This window comes from Epinephelus lanceolatus, chromosome 7, assembly GCF_041903045.1.
Source record: "Epinephelus lanceolatus isolate andai-2023 chromosome 7, ASM4190304v1, whole genome shotgun sequence".
Taxonomy (NCBI): Eukaryota; Metazoa; Chordata; class Actinopteri; order Perciformes; family Serranidae; genus Epinephelus; species Epinephelus lanceolatus.
In genome coordinates, this window is record NC_135740.1 from 34,667,450 (window position 1) to 34,690,225 (window position 22,776).

The 22,776-nt window shown below is 40.5% G+C and overlaps 2 protein-coding genes across 3 annotated transcripts in view; one reads left to right on the forward strand and one right to left on the reverse strand.

Annotated features, from left to right (window-relative positions):
• Nucleotides 1-1,234: 1,234 nt before the first annotated feature.
• On the forward strand, nt 1,235-2,697 carry LOC117259286 (trace amine-associated receptor 13c-like). Its single transcript, XM_033630540.2, has 2 exons — nt 1,235-1,407; nt 1,655-2,697. Exons 1-2 carry the CDS (start codon nt 1,235-1,237, stop codon nt 2,463-2,465), a joined length of 984 nt encoding a protein of 327 aa, XP_033486431.2. The 3' UTR covers nt 2,466-2,697.
• Nucleotides 2,698-8,807: 6,110 nt separating this feature from the next.
• The window catches only part of slit3 (slit homolog 3 (Drosophila)), a 356,338-nt gene continuing 342,369 nt past the window's right edge, over nt 8,808-22,776 (reverse strand). For both annotated transcript variants that reach the window (XM_033624492.2, XM_033624503.2), the window contains 5 exons: nt 15,740-15,894; nt 15,058-15,218; nt 14,293-14,450; nt 13,587-13,792; nt 8,808-13,477 (listed from right to left, as the gene is read on the reverse strand). In XM_033624492.2, the coding sequence (XP_033480383.2) occupies nt 13,224-13,477; nt 13,587-13,792; nt 14,293-14,450; nt 15,058-15,218; nt 15,740-15,894 (934 nt within the window). In that variant the 3' untranslated portion in view covers nt 8,808-13,223. The remainder of the gene's footprint in view (nt 13,478-13,586; nt 13,793-14,292; nt 14,451-15,057; nt 15,219-15,739; nt 15,895-22,776) is intronic.

Below are 22,776 nucleotides of genomic sequence, written 5' to 3' on the forward strand. Positions count from 1 at the left end.
TGAAATATCATTGATGTATTATAGAAAAGTGATTTATCTTTTTATAAATGACAAAAGGCACATCTGTCTCATTTTGGCTGTGGTATCCTGATAATACTCAGAACTGTGATACTTTCACTGGTATCGTACTGTGGGTCCCAATTTTGGTACCGTGACAACACTAATCTGGAGGGGGTTCATCTGCAAAAAAAAAAAATGAAAAACTAAAAAACGGCATTCGGTATTCGGTACTCGGTATTCGGCCAAGCGTTTAATATTAAATCGGCTTCGGCCACAAATTTTCATTTCGGTGCATCCCTACTATGGATAAATACCCAGCACAACCCTAATTCAAAAAACCCTAACTATGCCTTTAACCAGCTGATAGGAACAGCGGCTCAGCTTAAAACAACAAGCCTGACCATCTGACACCCATAGAAAAATTTAGCCTCATTTTGAAACGGAACATCTAAAACATTAATCCTATACTGCATGATGTTTTTTAGATACTGCGTTCCCAAGAAAGAGATGGATGGAGATGGATCACAGTGTCCTTGACCTCTGACCAACAAAATCTAACCAGTTCATCCCTGAGTCCAAGTAAACGTTTGTGCCAAATTGAAGAAACTCCCTCAAGGCGTTCTTGAGATATCGCATCCATGAGAATGAGACATACAAGGTCACACTGACCTTCATCTTTGATCTATGACCACCAAAACCAAGCACTTCATCCATGTGTTCAAGGTAACATTTGTGCCCAAGTTGAAGAGATTCCGTTACAGTGTTATTGTGATATCGTATTTACAAGAATGGGACATATAAAGGGACGTACACATGGACAGAAGGACGAACGCACAACCTGAAAACATAATGCAGAGACATAACAACATACTGGCTTGGGCCAGATTCATGCTGTAAGGTTACACAAGCTGTTGGGCCTGAGGCAAGGCTTAAATTGGAATAAATGTGGTGGGTTTGGGCTCAGGCTGATGTTTCAGGCCCATGCAGTACCCTACTACTGTATAAACTCCAAACACCATCAAACCAAATCTGAACTTGAGACAGACAGGAGAAGATGCTATCGAAGAGTATGATGCAAGGAGCGAGGGCATGGTGAGGTCAGTATCCAGGAGAGATCCTGAGAGACAGCAGGAGAGGGTGGTGGGGGAATGAGAGGAGATAAATCAGCTGTATGACACAAAGTTTGGTGAGAAAACTGCCAGAGCTCAGCAGCGTCTAATCTCCTTCCTCTGAGATGATGCAGACCCTGGATGAAGCTGAACTCTGCTTTCCACAACTCCTCAACAGCTCCTGCAGGAAGCCAACGCGCCCTCGCTCTGGAGTTACGCTCTTCTATTTTCTGTCCCTCATCTCTGTGCTCACTACAGCTCTTAACCTGCTGGTCATCATCTCCATCTCCCATTTCAGGCAGAGATACGCACCTCAGCAATGCTAATATACTGTCATTGTTTTATTTACAAGGATAAGATGAAGATTTAGGGTAGCTGAGGGATGTTAGAATATCCTAACCTTTGTGTGTGAATAGTGCTTGCAGCAGACTGTTTTGCTATGTTGGAGTTTTAACCATAACCACTGAATTTATTACTCAGCTGAAACTGTTAGTGATAATACTGTCAGTGTTAATATTCATAGTGACTATATTCTCTCACTGCAGGCAGCTTCACACCACCACCAACCTCCTCCTCCTCTGCCTGGCTGTCTCAGACTTTCTCGTGGGCCTTGTTGTGATGCCGGCTGATATCATCTTAGCAGACAACTGCTGGTTCTTGGGTGACCTCGTATGTGCTGTGTATTATTTGTTACCCTTCATCATCGTCTCAGCCTCAGCAGAAAGCATGGTGCTCATATCAGTTGACCGCTACGTGGCTATCTGCTACCCTCTGCATTACCCCAACAAAGTCACTCTAAAGAGAGTCCGAGTCTGTGTTTGTCTGTGTTGGATCTACTCTCTTATTATCAGCATTGTTATTTTATATGATCACCTGAAAAAGCCAGGCAGGTATAATTCATGCCACGGAGAATGTGTGTTTGACATCGCAGGAGATGTGGACCTTGTTTTGAATTTTATCATTCCCATATTTATCATCATAATTCTGTACATGAGAGTGTTCATGGTGGCTGTCTCTCAAGCTCGGGCCATGCGCTCCAACATCGCGGCTGTCACGCTCCAGCGCTCATTGACTGTAACTGCCAAGAGGTCTGAGCTGAAAGCAGCCAGGACTCTGGGTATTGTTGTCGCTGTGTTTCTGATGTGTTACTGTCCATATTACTGTATGGCTCTCACAGGCGGCAAAATAATGATCGGCTCCTCAGCTGAGGCCTTCATGGGTTTTCTGATGTATTTTAACTCCTGTCTCAACCCTGTGATCTACGCCTTTCTCTACCCCTGGTTTAGGAAAGCTGTCAGACTCATTGTTACATTTCAGATCATGCAGCCTGACTCCTGTGAGGCAAACATACTGTAGATATGTATTTTAGCGAAGGTGGAAAGCAGTGAAGTGAAATGAAGAGGATTAAATATGAGCATACAGGCATATGCAACATGAGCAAACAGATTATTGAAGACTGTGAGATGGGAGCGTCTGCGGCCAAGAATGAACTTCCATGATCAAGTCATGATGTTATTCCTCTGTCGTATGTGTAATAATGTTCAGTGCATACATTAATTAAATATCCTTTTGTGCAGGATTTACTTTGTCATCTCCTTAAAGAAATCTTTCTTAGTCTCAGCATCTCTGTATCACTAAACATTCAGCTACAGATGTACTAAGCATTATATACATACTAAATAAGGGGTGCACAATCAATCAAATTAGTATAGAAAATAAAAAGGTACAACAACTGATAAAAGGTAAAAAGTGTCACAGCCCACCATTATGAATGAAGCATTGTGCTGCTACAGAGAAGTCCTGGCCTACAAATTATATTCCAGACATAAGGCAATGTGCATGTTGGGAACAGACCCCAGCAAAAATCACATCATCATCATTTTTTTTTACCATTCGAGAATTGAGAATATAACCCTATAAACACAATCTAATCTTGCCCTGTGCCGGAAAAAAAAAAAAATCCAAGACAAGAATTCACAACTTTTGTTTTGAATTAAAATGTGTTTTTAAGCTTTTAAAATCCAAAACTAATAGAATGTACTGATAACATTGGCCTTTGGTTGTTTGTAGTGGGTACAATATTTTAGTGTTTTATAATCTTTTGAAATTGTTCTTACCGGTTTTATTCTGTTTTATATTTGTGTACATTTTATCTTGGTATATTGTGTGTCATCCTTTTATTTTGTACAGCACTTTGGTCACCTGCGACTGTTTTTAAACGTGCTATATTATGTATTATATATATTTAACTTGATTTAATTTGATAACATTGGTGTAAGACTGTATTGTTTTAATCATCTTTGTTTTAAAATATATACACCTTATGAAAATATAGGTCTTTAAATGTAGGCCTTTGTCTGAGATTTTTGCCAACTCTGTCAGAGAAGTCACCTCTATCAAAAATAATTCTGTTATGTTCATTTAATAAATGTTCACAATGATTATAAACTGAGTTTATCTCAATAAAAGGTTTCTATGGTGCACCTGATGTGTGTCCTTTGTCTTATTAATGACATGTTATTTATCAAAAAGACAAATTACATTATTAACAGTTGTGAGTGGGCGTTATAATATGATTTATTTCTTGAACAGTAAGATATCCAACTTTTTAATCATACAGCTCATTAAATAATCTTGTGTTTAATACAACAAAAATCATTAAACATTTCCCTCATGTTTTACATTATAGGACTGCTTGTGTGTCTGACAGAGTTGACCAAATTTAAGCCTTCAGTTGCACAAAAAGGAATTTAAGAGAAAAAAAAAAAACTATTGGGGAGGTTAGCCCATTACAGGTTTAAGAATTTGATGTAATAAAATTTATTTTCCCAGCATGGCTACATAATATAAAAATAATGTTTTGTCCCAATTCTCAAGAATAAGTTTTTCTTTTCAGTAGAAATGAGAAGCAAAAATTACCAATCCCACTAAAATCACGACTCTTACCGCAACACCTGTCCAAAGTATAATATAATATGTTACTCATATAATATAATATGTTACTCCAGCATGTTTTGCAGCCCTACAATACACAAAACTGTTAAGTCTACATTTCCGAACTCCAAACACATATTCACATATTCAGACTAAAGGATAATGAGATGGATCAATGATTATCTTCTAAGCACAATCTTCATGGTGGTCTGCACAAGACAAATGAGTTTACCGTGCCAGCATACCCTATCTGATTTACCACTCTAAAATTGATTAACATAACAAAAACATAATTCTCTTGTCTAAACCTTAAATGTAAGCCTTACAGCAGACATGTGCAAACTGCTGCCCAGGGGCCAATCATGGCCCAATTTTAAACATCCTGTGGCTTGTCTTTCAAAACATACTATATGTGGCCTGCTACACAATATTGGTTAATCAAGCAAGATAATTTTGCATTATCTCTGTTCACTTCACAATGGCAGGACTGTCATGCAGTTTGTGGACATGCATCAAGCAGGAACTACATAAACAGATTCATAAACAAATGATAAACAGGTAAACAAATGAAGACAGAACCTAGCAGTGGACACCTCCTGCTAGGTAACAGACAAGGCTACAGCAAAGAGGCATAAAGACGACAGCTACTGTAATTTTCAGGAGTGGCGGAGAGTTAATATTTCTGGTGACAGATGAAACTGTTGCATTTGTCTCATCTGAACGTGACTGTTTTCTTTAAATAACTCATATGATACAAGAAGCAGCTGGTGCCCAGATATTTGTTTACGTGTTTTAATATGATCCCTAATATGATATGATCCCTCTGGTCTGCCTTACAGTGCAGACCAGAGACTTTTGTTTTGTTGTCAGGGTGTCTTCATGAATTACAATTCTTACTAATCAGTCTCACTCTGCTAAAATGTGTAATTATTGAGTCTGTTTGAATTATTGTATATTGGCATTTTAATTACTTTAATAATAAAGAACTCTATCCACTCATCATGTACTCATTCCTTTGAAACTGGATTACATGTACAGTGAGATAGTGAAGATTTATGTTGGTCCAGCAGCATGTGCAGATTCTCTTTGGTCCACCTATACTAAAATATACATTTTTACAATAGTTGTGTGTGAATGAAGCATGAATCTAATTACTTAATGCCCTGGATTTGCAATTCCCATCTCTGTCTGTACACTGCTGCCATCTCCTGGTGAGAAGCAGAGTTTGTTGATTTAACATCAGCCAAGAGGTTTTGTTTTGAGGATCTTCTTGGACCACTGATGCTGCCTGCTTATCAGTGACATGGGCTCATTTTAGGTTTATACTGGGTTAGGTGATAAAAACAACCTACAGCAGGAAAACAGAGATGTAGCGGGTGGCTGAATATCTCTGCATCTCTGACCTCAACTGTAATTAAAACCACAGAGGGGAAATTCAAATTGTTTTCACTCTGTTGTCAAATAAACACATGCTGCCCATGGACAGTGGTTCAGAAGCACAGTCAGAAAGGACTTCTAAAGAAATAAAGTAGCATAATGTGTCATTTTACCAACAAAGTTAATGAACTGATTTCTGGTTCCATTGTTGCGCCATACAACAAATCATGTAACATTCATTTAGTAAACTTTGAGACGTACTAGTTTGAACTCTGATACAGGTCCAGATAAATACAAAGACTGACCTTTAACAACTACAACAGTGTTTTCACTTAGGAGAGAGAGAGAAAGCTTGCTGTAATTTACAAACACAGCAAGGTTATTATCTCAGATTCATGTGACAAGTTTTCAAAACTGCTAGTTTTTTGCTGAATTAATGAGATAATTATCTGTAAAATTCAAAAGGAGCAAATTTTTTTCATCTCAAGTAAATGCATTACACCAATAAAAACATATCACAGGTCAAAATGCTTGCAGTCACATCAGAAAGTATAAATGCATGTATCACACACACATGACTTACACACTCTAATCCAGTGGTTCTCAATTGCAAATCCAGGTGTGCTGTGGGATTTTGTGATAACCACACATTATTACTGCAATATTAAACTGGGAATATACAAAAAGTTATGAATGATTTTTTGACTAACTGTATCAGTATGTAGTGTGCACCCATTTCCTAATAAAGAGGCAAAAAAATGTAAATTAATGTAATTTAAAAAACCTTCAAGGGGAACTTATTTGTCACAGTTCACACCTGGGAATTACAAGTGTGTGACACATCACACTATCTTAATACCTTATTTCCACTTTAAATGGATGTGTTATTGGTACTCTGATGTAATTTAAAAAGTTTAAAATGAATTCTTGTATAATTTTGTAAAATATTTCATGAGTTGGTTGTCATTAGCAAATAAAAACAAACACTTATGTCATGATAAGAGTGATAATACACCGTATAGAGCTGGGTGTCAAAGATACAGCCTGGGGGCCAGAACCGGCCCGCCAAAGGGTCCAATCCAGCCCTCTAGATGACTTTGCACACCTAATGTTGATGCACATGTGAAGGCCAAGAGGTTTCAGTAGAGATTTAAACACTGAGTAGATACTTAATGTAAAATGCTGCCTCAGAGGCTTTTCAAACTGACCAGACACAGCTGTTTGAAATAACAATGAACACTGACTGTGGTCGTATTTAAAGATATTGATCATTGTGCAAAATCTTGTCAACCAGCAGCTTCAGTACAAAAATAATCTGTTTCAGACTTTTATCTTTAAAACAATATGGGTGGAACCCTGCTGCTGAGGCAGTGACAGAACTTCAGATTGTAAGTGGTTTGTAAAGCAGGAGATGACTTAATGTGCTTCTTCAACAGCTTCACTTTAGTGTAAAATTATGAAAAAATGCACATGTAATTAAAGTGAGTAGTCGACTGAGTGAAATTAGAAAAACTGACTGCTGAATTCGCACATATTTTTCATTTAATTTCGCTTTGTAAATGGATGAACATTTTCACAATTGACTTCCTTACACTAAAAAAAGGAAACAATTCAAAAGGATGATATTTATAGATTATTATGCAGTGGTTTTACTGCAGATCAAACTGAGCTGTATGTGGCCCCTGAACTAAAATGACTTTGACACCCCTGTTGTAGAGGCTATTGTGCACAAATACAGGTGTGCCTTGAGATTTTGACCTGCCCTCTGGTGTGCTTTGGGCACATTTATTTAATAAGCTGACTCACAGTGCTGCTTAAAAACAAAAAGAGAGAGAGGAAACTTTCAAACAACTATCAGCAGACTCATTCACAAATAACAGGTGACTGAACAACCAGTAAATGCAACAGTGGAGAAACCAAAACATTCAAAGCAGCTCAGGCTCTGTGTCCATGTGACACTGACACACAACAACACAACAGCTTTAAAACAAACACAGTATGACACTTATTTAGCAGCAGCAAACAAGAGACAGACAGAGTTTATAAATAACTCACGTTATCTGAAGAGCTTCTTTCTTTCGTGGAGTATCCATATTATAGATGTATAAATCCAAATTACAATTATGTCCCACTGTTTGTTGACAGCAGTCCGTGCTGTTAGCCAAGTTAGCAAAGCTAGCTAACTTTATCCGTTGAGCAACACTTGAAAACAAGCTAACTCTCGCGCGTGCTTCATTGAAAATACGTTAAATTAAACTTTCTATTTTTTTATCGGGAGCTCAGAGTAAGTCTGGCTCTATAACTTACTTAAGAGCGTCTTTTCTTCAGACATGTCCATCTGTAGTAGCAGCAGCATGTAGCAGCGTCTAATTGATTGACACTCGTCACGCTTTAATTAACGTCACCTGGCGGACTTCTGTGAGGGTGCAATACCATGATTGACCACACTGACTGCTCTTTATAGGCTGTTGTAAAGAGGGGGGCGCTGTTTCACTCATTTCAGGAAACTCCAAATATATGGATAGGACATGGCTGCGACAACAAAATGAGACATGTTTATGTTAGACAGGAAGTTATTATTTAAAATGGCGGTCAGTTTGGATAGTAGGGAGAGCAGCTTTATTCAGAGTGTATTAAATGCTTGATAGTTAATTAGTTGCTGAGAGCAGATCAAAGGAAAATAAGGATCAACACAATTTTGCTGAACTCTGTTTTAGAAGACAGAAAACAATTTTAGGATAAAATAGGAATAAATATTAGTCACATAAGTTGTTTTTACCTTTGATTTTTTTTTAACCCAATTGTGCCCAGTTTCCTTTGTGTCAGCAAATATCTAGAAAGTATCTAGAAAGACAAAATAAGCCTGATTTATCCACCATAAATACATTTTTTTTTTAATCAAAAATGCAAAAGAAAAGAAAATAGAAAAACTAGTGAGAGCGGTGAATTGTTTTTGGAAGCAGGTTTAAATTATCTCCACCAAGTAGCTGCGATTAGTTGTTTCATAAAAAGCAAGGTAACAAACAAAATGGAGCTTTTGTCAATGAAAAAAATGAAGACAAAATCAAAGGCCTTTAAACAACAACAAAAAAAAAACTTTCAGTCAATTTATGTCATTTGCTGCAGGATGTTTTGATGGTAGGCTACATCACTCAGTCCGTAACAGCACCACCAACAAGGATAAAAGAAAAACATGAAAATAATAACAGTATCACATATCAGCCATATTTTACCCAAATATTTGTCTAGCTTTGCAACCTGCTTCCACACCAAATTATAAGCCTACCAGACCTGGCTATGGTCTTCCATTGCAACTGCTGGGACAAATGATGTAGAGGACTTTGTTGCAGTAACAGTAACGTCAGACTCAGACATGGGAGATCAGTATAGTTTCAATGGTAGTTTAATTTGAACATTCAACATAAGTATCAATTATCATCACTCACATATTCATGTTTTATTTAAACCTAAGACATGGGAGATGGAGACTGACTGACTTTATGGTTATTTTTTATTGTCAGTAAGTCATAACAGATTCTTTTCACAATTAAGAACTGAACCTTTAAGAGCGGGAAAGAGGGCATGAGTACAGCAAAGAGAAGTGGGCAAAAGATAGGAGCTGGAATTGTTGTGAAAATGGGAATGGGGGGAGTAGAGGAGACGTTTTGGATGAAGACACGGGGGTGGGTGGGGGTATGAAGACAAGAAGTGAGGGTCAAACAGAAGGAGGTGTAGGAAACGGTGACATGGACAAAGATAACACTGATATGTCTCAAACCCAGAATATTAGAGCTGTGAATTAAACTGTAGAAGTGTGACAAAACGTTGCACATGTTGTAAACAATGCATCAATGTATAAAGTAAACAATACAGTAGTAGTTACATTATAGTCTTTTGCTATACTTTAATCATGTTAGTCATCTATAGGCGGTTAAAACCCTACTGATGTTGATTTCTCAGCTGTGTAGTGGTACCTTGGTCCAAAACAGTGACAGAGTTACAGGAACAACTGAGTCGTTGATGTGGAGGTTTGCTGTGATCAGACTGGAGCACGCTGTCTTTTGGTTTGTAACTGTACGCCACGTGTTTAACCTCCACCCCACAGTCGGTGTGGACATTTAAACATGAACAAATGAACAAAAAGCTTCACCTTAAACGTACATGTGAACATTTTCAAGGTCAATGCTTCATTGAAATGTTTTGTTGTATGCACATTATGATCCACTGAACAATCAGACATGCATTTATAATGTTATCACTTTACACACCGAATGCATCACACATTAACACTGGAAGAGGAAATGGGTTCTTGTTGTTGCTGCAATTTCACATATTCACATAATTCATACCAAAAAGCCTGTGTCACCATTTTTGATCCAATTTAATTGTTTCAATCGCTTTGGAATTTCCACACATTTCAAATGGCCTGCACACACAACCTGATCAGGAGGGAGGGTGTATTTATTTAATGTAAGCATCATTTTCTTTGGGAACTAAGGGACTGTTCGTTATTTATGAGAGGAGAGGGGGTGGTCAAATAACTTTTCAAGCTCTGGGGAGGGACTTATGCTTTTTATTTTGGAGGGTTAGTGGAGGGGCATAGAAATTTAAATGGTTGTATTTTGCATTTAAAAGGTGTGTTTTCTTTAAAAATCTCCAAAAATGCACCATTTTTCATGGCCAGAATCTGTAAGAACAGAAATTATCATTGGATTTTGAAATTTCCGATGGTCCTTGGACACATCACATGTGACAAATGCTTCCGTCACGGAAAAAACGTAACGAAATCTTCGCTTAAAATGGTGATATTTCATCATTCATTCATTTTCCGTAACTGCTTATCCTGTTGGGGGTCTTAGGGCTGGAGCCTATCCCAGGTGACATCAGACGAGAGGCAGGGTACACCCTGGACAGGTCACCAGACTATCACAGGCCTAACACATAGAGACAGACAAGCATTCACACCTACGGACAATTTAGAGTCACCAATTAACCTGCATGTCGTTGGACTGTGGGAGGAAGCTGGAGTACCTGGAGAGAACCCACTCTGACACAGAGAGAAGATGCAAACTCCACACAGAAGTGCTCCCCCACCCATCTGTGTGGAGTTCGAACTAGGAACTTTCTTGCTGTGAGATAATGGGTACGTTTAGAAATGGCATAACTAATTTATGGTGGAGGGAAGGTTGCATATATTCCCCAGGTCACGGAAGGCTCAAGGAATAATATCTGTAGCTTTGGGGAGGGTCAACAAAACAAACAAACAAAAAAAAAAGAAGTCACACCCTGGCCACTCCTCCTCTGATCAATACAGAACAGTCCTAGAATTTTGATTGTGTTGTCATGGAGACACGTGACACAACAATACCTTTATCCACCCAAACTGATAAAAAAATGAAACATTCAGTCGTTGACACTGTTGCAGCAACCTTTTCAAATTCCGATGAAAGTACACCAAGGCACTTGAAGTTGTATAAATCAACAATTTCAGTCAATAGTTTGTTGACATACTTATCTGTTAAGGCAAATACATTTCACTTTGGCATTACGGCTTTATTTAAAATGGCTTCCCCGCCCACTCAGAAGATCCACTCATGTTTAGCAGCCATTTAAAGAGCTACTTAAACCAGCAGAAGTTGCTTTTGCTGTGGTGATGTAGGAACAAACCTCAGGGTGTGTCAGTACACCGTGACATCACTGTCGTAGGTAGGAAGAGTTGGCACAGAGCATCCTTCTGACCACAAACAACAACAGTCAGCAGTGATACACACACCTGGCATTAAGTTACTCTTAACTGTCTCTTCACTTTCTTTGTTATGTGATCCGGTGGTGACTCATGACTCATCAGCGATATCCCTTTGTATCTGATTTAAAACTAATTTCAAATCTCAGCAGCTAACAGATAAAGACTCAGCATGGTGCTGAACTTACAGTATGATTTCACTATTGTCGATTTGAATGTGAATTCCTCATTTACAATTTTTAATTCTCAAAGAAAACGTTCACCTTAAAGTCAAGAATACATATTTTTCCTCTCACCTGTAGTGCTATTTATCAGTCTCGATCGTGTTGGTGTGAGTTGCCGAATGTTGGAGATATTGGCCGTAGAGACGTCTGCCTTCTCTTATTTGTAATGGAACTAGATGGCACTCAGCTTGTGGTGCTCAAAGCGCAAAAAATATACAAAAACTCAACAGCAATGTCTCTTTTTTTCAGAAATCATTGCTCAAGACAATGAACAGACCTTGTTGTGAGCAGTTTTATGTAGGTACTATTTTCTTTCTAACGAACTACACCCGCCAACTGGATCACAGCGCAGAAGGAAACATGCATCTACTGCTAGCTCACCTAGCATCACTTAGCTAGCTCCGCCGTGGAAGGCGCCATTAATGTTCACATCTGGCAAAGTCATGAGCATGAGCCTCTTCACGAGTAGATGCACACTTCCTTCTGCGCAGTGATATGGCTGGCAAGTGCAGTTTAGTAGAGAGAAAATAGTTCCTACATGAAACTGCTCACAACAAGGTCTGTGGATTATCTTGAGTAACCAGGTCATGATTTCTGTAAAGAGACATTTTTTTGGCAATAATAAATAAGCACATACACAGCACACAAGAGGTCTGAATTGCTTCTTCTCTTGCCCTCTTGTGTGCTGTGTATGTGCTTATTTACTATCAGTCCAATGTTTCCTGCCTTCCTGCCATCACCTGCACCAAGTTATATGGATCGACAGTGCTTTTGAATTAGTATTTTTGGCGCTTTGAGCACCCCAAGGCGAGTGCCATCTAGTTCCATTATACTGGAGAGAAAGCAGACATCTCTATGGACGATATCTCCAACACTCTGCAACCCACACCAAAACAATCTAGATGTATAAACAGCACTACAGGTAAGAGGAAAAATATATATTTTTGATTTTGGGGTGAACTGTCCCTTTAAAAAACAGCAAATATCTCTCAGATTTTCATGTCAAACCTCATGTGGCTCCAAGTCTGGTGTACAACAGCAAACTAAAGAATAACACAACATTAGAACAAACTGTTAAATCATCTCTGTGGAAAGAGTCTTTTATGGTTTCTCAAAGAACTCACATGTGAGGATGACGTCCATTATATAGTGAAGCAGGTTAGCTAGGCACGTACAGTTCCTGCTCTCCTCTCCAAGAGGGAGGGCAACAAAAGACTGCCACCTTTTCCTTGTCCTGGAGTCAAGGGAGCTCTTCTCTCTCAGCCCTCCTCTCTCAGTGTCCAAAGCCTCCCACACATCAGCACTCACATTAACATCATGCAAATACACTTTGAAAATATAGAATTCATTGGGTTAGGGTATATATTTATATAGATTTATACATACATATAAATTCATATACTTTTAAGGAATGTTAATCTATTTTGCTGTGTATTTTTTTCTCCTTACAAGGTATAAAATAACTTTCCTTACTATGTAACACATTATATAATCAACATATTAAAAAAACACAACTTATCAGTCCTTTTATCATCTTTTAGAAAAAAAAAATCCATAATAAAAATAAGTTCTATGTTTTTTCTCACTTATATCTTACAATATATTTTCTCTCTGTCAAAAAACACGCACACATGTCCCATTTTTGTTTTTGTTTGTGGTTTCTCTTGGCAGCAAATTGGCGGCGGTCAAACTGAATGTGTAAAAAAAAAAAAAAAAAAATCACATGGTGCTCATCAACGTGGAAGAATCTCAGAGCGACAGCCTCTTTGACGTGTAGAATTCACAAAATGGCAGCGGTGGGTGTTTGCAAAACAAACTTAACAAACTGCGGTGCTGTTACAACGGGCACTTGGAGCAGCCACACTCCAGAGCAGTTTCCATCTCCTCGGAGTACGAGGTGCCGTCGGTGCAGCGGAACACCGCCTTCCTCCTTCTGGTCTTGGTGACGCCACAGCAAACACCCGGAGGCGCCGCTGCCTGGCAGGATCGGGGACAATCCATGCGAGGAATCTTGCTGGTGGACGTGCATGTTCTCATCGGGTGGTGGCGCTTCAGCTGCTCCCTCACCATCTCTCCTTGACATGTCAGCTCTGGACGTTAACAGAGAAAGCACGTAAGAATACACACATTGTAGGCACACTGATGTTTGTCAAATCTTGGCACAATTTCCATCTCCTCTTCTAACTGTCTCCATTTTACCTGTGTCACAGGTAGGCCCAGTGTACCCTGGCTGACAGTGGCAGACAGGCTCTCCTGCTTCTGACACACGACACTCCCCGTGTCCACAGCGCTGCCCCCTGCAGGCTGGAGGCTCCTGCCGTCGATCGCAGTACTGACCCTGGTAGCCATCACTGCACTGGCAGCTGTAGGACTGACCCTTTGGCACACACAGACCGTGAACGCACCTGGAGTGAGAGGAGGGAAAGAGGGAGGACATGTTAGAGGACATGGGCACAACAGGGCAGATGTCATTAACCTCTCTGTTTGCAATTTAAATGTGAAAATACTGCAGCAGCAGGGTTAAAGGAATACTTAACCCCCCAAATGCCTGCTGTTATGGTAAATTCATGAAGAACACTTTCTCGCATGCCTCTGTGGTGGCATTATGCAGTTGGATGTTCAATACTCCCCAAACATACAACCCTCTCTGACGGGGAACAAACAAAAAGTGAAACTTATCTATGCTCTCTTCAAGGCCAGACTCCAAACTAACCCTTTAAAACACCAAAGTCACACAATCACAAAATCAAACTAACTGACTGAGGCAGCAGTAGACCAGCAGCTCCCATATTGTGCTATTGTGTGAGAGTTTGTAAAAGGGTGTTTTGAAATCGTAACACGGGGGAGAGGTATTCCTGCAATGATTTTCTAAACATTTACATCATACATTTCTGTCCCAGCTTACCTGCTGTTCTGACAGGCGGTGGGTGCTGTCGTCTGGTCACACAGGGCACCGCTGCGTCCTGGAGGACAATCACACGTCACCCCCGTCTCTCCTCCCTCCCTGCACGCCCCCTGGGCGCACACACTGCAGGAATGACACCCTGCGAGAATTCCCTCACCCTGGTGACAGAACGAAAAAGGGAGAAACTACTGTCAGGGGCGTTGAAGGGTCTTATAACAATAACAGAGGAGAGCAGAGGGGTGTTATCTGACAAACATGATCATGTTGCATGAACGCTACAGCCTCCATCAACACTGGGCGTCCACTGTAAATACAGCTCCAAAATGTGGGAGATGACAAATGTTATTTTCTAGAGGTGCTGCCATCAACGTTTGTTGAACTGTGACCTAAAAATCTTTATTGTAGCAGTCAGAATGTTTCCACAGTTGCTTATATTATAAAACTGTAAGTGCTTCTTTGGATTAATCTTGCTCATGAAGATCAATGGTCTAAAGCCCCAAAAAAGCAGCATTACTGTCATCACATTCTGCAACAGGACTTCTATATTTAACATTTCTGCTGCATGTCTGCTTTCTCCTCTGAACATAACTTTGCTGATATCACTTACGAGACAGGGTTATGACAAGTAATAGCACCATCAGAGGTAACACACATCTCAATATGGCTTTAAAGGCTGCTGCATAGCTCCTTTAAAGCCAGGCTCAGATACTACAGTATATACATGATGAGGCTTTTTGCCATAACTAATATTCCCCATGTGATTACCTTGCCCTCGACCCCTTGTGGTCGTGCTCCTCCTGCTGCTCGGTAACTCAGGTCTTGAGGCTCCCCGTTGACTCGGACGTTGTGGATGCAGCCGTTAAAAGCCTGAGGGGATCGTTCAGGGCCGGGTCGTAGACCTGAGGCCACCACCTGGGATGGTACGCCTGGGATACAGAGGAGAGAAAGACAAAGAAGAATATGTATAAAGAGGAATGAGAGTTGAGAGCAGGGGGAATTGGAAACTGAAGGAGGATTGCTTTATTAATACGCATCCCTCGGTCCGGTGTCATTCTCGATGGATTCTTACAGTAAAATGCAACGTTCCAGCAAGAATATGGCGTCACAGCTCTCACTATTGCAACATCATGTTTTTTTCTAGTACTTGGGGAAAAAGGCTGACTGTTCTCAGGGGTGTGTCCTGCCTTTTTCTTGAGGAAAAGCTGAGCAAAAACAGTTGTGCATCTCCTCACCACATCCCTTGCTGAGACTGTGTGTGTATGTGTGTGTGTGTTTGCATGTTGTGGGTATATAACTGTATGTACTGTACTCATGCATGGAAAACATGTGATCACAACCACAAAAAGTCAAAAAAGTAACATCTGCATGTTCTGGACATGTGACTCTGGATGTGTATTGTTGTACATTATGCGTGTTAAAGTGTGTGTGTGTGTGTGTGTGTGTGTACCTCCTATGTAAAGTTGGGTGTTGTGGTCGACGGAGGGCTGGCGTGCAAGCTTTCCCAGACTCTTGGGGGCACCGTTATCCACCACCAGGCTCAGCGAACGGTTCTGAATCAACAGCTCGACCGTGTGGAAAAGGCCGTCATTCACCGACTCCACGCTGTAACAAACACACACACAGAAAAAAAAGGAAAGAGAGATTTTCAGTATGGTTCCGATTATGATAAATTACTGTTGAATTCTACACCAGACCGGAGAATTAGAGAGGAAAAAACACGATAGAGCAAATTGGTACTGCCAGACACAAAACAGACTCCAAACATTTTTTCTTCTTTGTTTTGTTGTGTTTGCAAATCGACCAAACTAAATGAAAAAGAAATTAGGGAAATCTGTGTTGAAATGTTATTCCCAGACATAAAACAGACTGATTACATCCTTCTTTTGGAAGAGATTATAATGTGCCCTTAATCTGGGCCATGGTTTCCAAACATGGGGGTTGGGGCCCAGAATGGGGCCCTGAGCAGCACACAGGCTGCTTATTCAGATGAGCTGAAGCCTCGGGGCAAGATTTGATTTATACAACTTAATGGCCAGACTCAACCATGTAGACCGCTGGGTTAAAGAAAGGGTCTTTCTTAATACAGCGCTGATATATAAATGTTTCCACTCAAGAGGAGCCAACGATGAACAAGGATCATGACCTTTTGCACCATGTCTGACCCTGGGAATAAAGTGTGTGTGTTTGCGTGTGAACATGTGCGTCTGAGATTCCCCACTAAGTGGTTTTTTGCTGGAGGGAAGACAGACAGCTATAGAGACAGTGGTTTGGCACAGCCGAAAGAGGGAGAGAGAGCGAGAGACGGAGAGGGGAAGAAGAGGTAGATGGCGGGGTGGTAAAGCCGACTGTGCCTCCGCTCACCCAAGTTATTCCTTCCCTGAACCCGGAGAAAACAAGCAGAACATCAAAAAAACAAAAGAACAAGTGAAGCCACTCTTTCCGCTGGTGGTCTGCGTCAGACTCCCACAGCTAAACATCAAGACAATACATCCCTTTGTCTGCAGCCACTCGTTGGCTAAGTAGCTCGGGAGCCTCCAGTAAGCTCTGATTGACAGCTGTTTATAGAGCGTTCAGATTACTGTGATGTTACATTAACAGCCAATGGGGCACGGTTGTGAGTTCTGGAGGCGGGCCAGTGTGACTTTCACAGAAAGTGCTGACCGTACAAAAGGAGAAAAACAGAACAGATGCAGTAACATTAAGCAGAGATGGAAGGAGGAGAAGATAATCATGATTAAAAAGATGGAGACAAAGATCATGATGATAAAGAAGTAAAACAAGAAGAGGATGGAGATAGAGCAGAGGAAGAAGAAGAAGAAGAAGATGAAAAACAGAAAGTCATATTTTTCCCAGCTGTGTCATCGTGAAACACAACTGTGCATTAAGGTTCAGTACTGGTGGGAGTTTTCCATGTTTCATGTATAGCAGTAAGTAGAGTTTACAACATGAACAATTCATAATCAAGACATTATTATCAATTATTGATTTACTTTGCTAAATGGATGTCGAATGGGCTTACATTTATGTAGCGCCTTTCAAGTCTTCCAACCACTCAAAGCAGTTTAAGCCCGGTTCAGACCAAAGACTCACGACGAGACGAAACCGTTTTAGAATGTTGAAGAGAAAAGTTGCAGTGGTGTGAACTGGCCGGTCTGAGCTTCACTCAGGTCGGCTGATGGTGTCACCTGCAACTCAGCTGGTCAAATCGTCTGCCGCTGGTTTAGAACGTAAAGCACGTCATTTGTTTCAATAGACCAGTCAGCTTGTAGTGAAGTTCAATAGTCAAGTCAAAATGACCTCAGATGGGGTGTTCGCTTGTTGTGGCAGGTGCTCTGTTCTAGCATCTAGCTGCATTGGTGCGAACCGGCAGGTTTTTAGAACGTTGCAGAACAGCGCTTTGCAAGTAGTTGCCTGTTTCAACTAATTTTGTTGCAAATCTTTGGTCTGAACTGGGCTTTACACTTCATGTTACATTTACCCATTAACACACAGTTGAAATTCAGGTTTTTTAATCGTGCTCGGCCCCAAAACTACTGCCGTGGTTCGGGGTCATGCTTGGACAGAAAACTATGCAAACTCATGTTGGCCTGATTTATTGACCTCATCATGGCCCGAATTCAAAGACGTACCAAATGCCCCATGAGTATCTTGGATCTACAGATTATTTTACTCTAACTTTTAGCTAGTTTACTTTCCCCCTCTGAAATGCAACCCATTGCACCGTAAACTTTAATGAATGTACATGTCTCCTTTGACGGCATACCAGGACCTCTTTTTTCAGCACATAATCTGTCACTAGCCTCCCACCCACTTAAACTACCAACTGTGAAGTGCAGGAAGTACTGCAGCCAGAGGTTTAACCCTAAGGTGCATGACAATACCTAGCTTTAAACCTTTTAACCTGGAAAATAGTTGTGTATGTGACTATTAAGTTTATCTGGTAACATATTTCTAAGGATTTACTCCCACGCTTCTTCTGAACTGGCACAAAATGAAAAAATACAAAACTAATATAATTGTTTTAATAGTTAAATAGTTACACACTCTTACACACCAGTTTGGGGTTCAGTATCTTGCCCAAGGATACTTCAACATGCAGAATGAAGGAGCTGGGGACTGAACTGCCGATCATCCGATTAGTGGACAAACGGCTCTACAACTACAGCCGCCCCTACTTTGCATTTTCTTACATTGAACCATTTGTTTACCTGCATCACAAAAAATTTAATTTAATTTCACGTGTTCTGCTTATGTTCATACGCAGCGATCAAAGTTACAATACATAAATAAACGGAAGAATCTGAAGCCATACAATGTCCAGCTATATAGTCCAACTGTTCTGTCTTCATACACTTTACAAACAGAAATTGCACATCAGATATTTTGATTAATGCATTGCTGGGATAGATGAGTAACAAAGCCAATAATGCAATCAACATGGCAAAAGAAAGAAGTACCGTTCTCCTGGACATCAATCTAGTCCAGCATTTAGCTGGTGGTTTCTAAAATAAGAGCTCCTACTTCACTGCAGACCCAACACAGACACATACATGGTTTCCATTAGCAGCCATGTAATTTAATAATGGTCTCAAACAGGCCCGCTGCAACCAAGCAAAATGATGGTCTGCTAGCCTGAAAGATTAGCCCTCTATCTTCACTCCACTGTCTACATCTGCCCTACCTTCACTTTGTACTCCCTCTTTCGCTTTGTCTTTTCTCTTCTTTCCATACATGTGCTGTCCTTCTCACTACCCCTCCCTCATCTACATCTTCCTCCTCTCTGCTCCTCTTTTCGCTCTGCTGCTCCCTTTCTTTCCCTCCCTTACAACAGCCATTTCCACCCTCTTTTACTCTTCTAAGGTTTCTCTGCTTTCGTTCCAGAAGCACTTGATCCCCTTTTAAATTTGTTCAAGTGTCTGGAAAGTTGAATCAAACAAGCAGCTCGCGCAACTGAGGACACTCTCAAAGTGATTTTTCCACACAGGTTTGAACTTAACACACTAATTTAGGCACATTTTACACACACACACACAGACACACACACACATTCTGAGAGGTAAACCTGGTGTACCACTGAAGCTCCACTGGGTGGCAGTAGATGACTAATGGTCAGTGTTTCAATGTCCGATCAGATGCCAGACCTGCAGGGGAGTGTGTGTGTGTGTGTGTGTGTGTGTTTGATGTTTGCCACTATCAGACCTCATCAGTGTTTTGACAAGTGGATGTTCTCCAGCACCTCACTGAACCATGTTTATTTTTTATTTTACATATTATACATACACAAATATATTAATGCTTACAATCTTCATTAACCCCAAGTATATATGTTTATGAATCCTATGAGAGGAGCATTTCTACTTTACGTGTGTGTGTGAGCGCATAATTAAATGTGTATTTCAGGTTCTTTGATGTCTGCTGTGTTGTTGGCCTTGTGCATTAGTAAAAAAGCAGCCCATTACGAAATTCAATAAAAACAAACACACAGCCATAGCAGATTTCAACTGCCTCTTTCTCTTTCTCTCATTGTGTTTCAACCAAACCCACCAGGGACGTCAATTTCCTGTCAGTGCAGAGTCAAATACACCCTGAATGAGCGCATACACACACAAATAAACTTCAGAAATAACTTCCTAAAAACCAAAAACTGGCCTTTCTTCAGTATAACTGATTCAAATACAAACCCAGGAGTAATTACAGGTCGCTGACTGTATCTTAAACTGAAAAAAAAGATTTGAATTGAAAACAAATGTGCAGATCCACTTACACAGTTAAATCTAATTAGGCACCGCTATCATTTACTTACAATGTTTCTAAACCACATTTGGGGCTTGAGTGTGTTTGTGTGTATATACATGCGTGAATGTATTTGACAATGTGTGTGTTCGTCTGTCTGGGTTTGTGTACATGCATATGCAGTCTTTACACACTATATGTGCATGTGCGTCTGTATGTATTTGCATGTTTGTGAGTCTGCATGTGTGTATTTGTGAGTATGTGTGTCTGTGAGTGTATGTGTGTGTGTTTAGCAGCCCAATCTGATTAAAATGATGTTCAGCAGACAGGCATCCCAGTCCCATATTGCCGTAGTAACCTCAATTAGTCATTGCTGAGACGGCAGCTGCTGAACGGCGAGCTCCTTCACTGTTTTCTTTACCGTTTTTTCAGCTTTTATTAAACCAGGCCGGCCAGTTCAGATGAAATTTGTACTTTTTGGGAGTGGATTTGCAGCGTTTTGATGCAGACCTCCAGGAATGAGCGCTCGTTGTTTCAGGCCTATAAGGTTTCGGCATTAGAATGTTTGATTTGCCTCTGAGCGTTTTAAACCTATAACGTTCAAGGATTTTCTGTTTGTTTAAACCACAGCCTTGTGGTTTCTACGAGCCAGACTCAGATTAGACATTCAGTCACTATACTTGTCTAAATCTGGGCATGGAATCATTTTGTAAAATCTAAAAAAGTGCAAGTAAAAGTTGTATGATTGATTTATTTTAGATGCCAAACATCAGAAGAAACAGGATTAATTTGTTGGTGTGTATGAAGTGTGGCTATACAATGACACATGGCATTCACTGTGGGTATTTAGAGTGAACAAAATAAAAGGAACACCTTTATACTGGACATGTGTTCAGTTGAATGTTGTAGTGGTCCTATCGTACATTACACCACATTCAAAGTAGAGCTTTTATTCTCTGCCTGAGTGATTGGGCCTGATCCAAGTGCTGGATTGGGATTGGATTTTAATTTCTAAAATTTCCCCAGGTCAGCTTCATTATATCCCAGTGTTATATTTTTGTTTTGTTTTTTTAAATGCAGACCTTTATATAGTCTGTGTAATGTCATGAATAATGTATAGGACATGTTGCCATCCACCCATCCTGACTCCTGCCTCTCATTAGTGAGGAGAAACGTTATGCAACCCCTATTTAATATATGTGGCATATGACAGTTTTGGGGCTGTGCGGAACATTCAGTTGGAGAGGGCACATGTTGGAGATTGTGTCACAAATGTCTGTTACCACACTGAAAAGATTTCAGCTGACTTTAGCTTGTAATAAAGGTTTTAATATCAATGTATTTACTTTTAATTTACAGTAGAATTTTAGATCTCTAACTGGGCTTAGGCCAAAACTGCTGCTGTGGTTCAAGGTTGAGCTTGGACAGAATTTATGCAGGTTCATGCACAGTCAGGCCTAATTCTTTTGGGCCTGATCATAGCTGCAAATTAAAGATGTAGCTTATATCCCCTGAGAATCTGTGGAACTATAACGCATTTTACTCTTACTTATGGCTGGTTTATACCTGTCTGAAGTGCAACCTATTTCTACCATAAACTTTGAAGAGTGCAGACATATTTGTCTCCTTTGAGGGCATGTGGGGGTTCACACCATCCCTCAGATCCCAAACTCTTTAGCATGGGCATCCCAACTAACATGGATCATATCAGGACCTTTTTTTCAGCAAACGATCCCTCACTGGCTTCCCACACACTCAAATTGCCAACTGTGCAGCACAGGAAGCACTGTAGCCAGGGACTGAAACCTTTAAACCTATAAAAAATTAAAAAAGTTTAAAGTTTGTCTGGTGACATATTTTAAAGTATTTACTCCCTCATTTCATTTAGTGTGCAGTGTACTTCAGGGGACAATTCAGTCCTCTGATGTAGCTGCAGCGTGACTGTTCCTCAGGCAGCTGCAGACCCAGACCCAGGGTGAGTCTGAGTGAGATGGAGGCCACTGGTTTTTGTTTGATATCTAGTGTCGGCAAAAAATGTTGTTACATATTTCCGATCCGTTGTTGGCGTAGTTAGCACACATTAGCTTGGAGGGCCACTTCCCACTGAACCCTGTTCAAACTCTTAAACTCTACATGTTAAAAAGGAACAGAGTCCAAAGCCAAATCGGATTTGACTGATATAATTCTTACTCAGGTACAGAATGTACAGCGCCTGCTCCTCAGTTTCCCCTTTCCCTCACTATATCCCTTCCATCTTCTTCTGTCCAACCATCCATCATCATCCCTGCTCACCCTACTTCTGTCTTTTCTCTGTCTCCTTTCTGTCCATTCATCCATCCATCTATTACTTCCACTGCCTCCTTTATCATCCTTTTATCCTTTCATGTAGCGACCCATCCCTGCGTCCCTCCCTCTGCTGCTCACTGATGAATAACAGTAGATGTGCTCTCTGTGACCCGATGGGAGATTAGTGTGGCATTAGTAAAGGTCAGCACATTAATACACAACAAACACACACACACACACCCTCTCCTACACACACACACGTTCATTTAACAGTGGGCATGCTTAACCGTTTTCATCTGTTGCTAATGAGGGCACAATGAAGGACTTGTACACCTTCTCCTATTTCTCTTTCTGTCACTCTGTCACCCCTTCTTCTTTCTTCTTTCAAATCCTCAGCTCTCTCTGTTTAATGCATGTTGCATGTTTTTTATTTTCGCCATCACTCCCTGTGTTTTCTACCACTGC

Bases quoted from the DNA above. Each gene is read 5' to 3' on its own strand.
- LOC117259286 (XM_033630540.2), top strand. From the start codon at position 1,235: ATGATGCAGACCCTGGATGAAGCTGAACTCTGCTTTCCACAACTCCTC. The intron at 1,408-1,654 runs GCAGAGATACGC...CTCTCACTGCAG, and splicing joins ATCTCCATCTCCCATTTCAG to GCAGCTTCACACCACCACCA.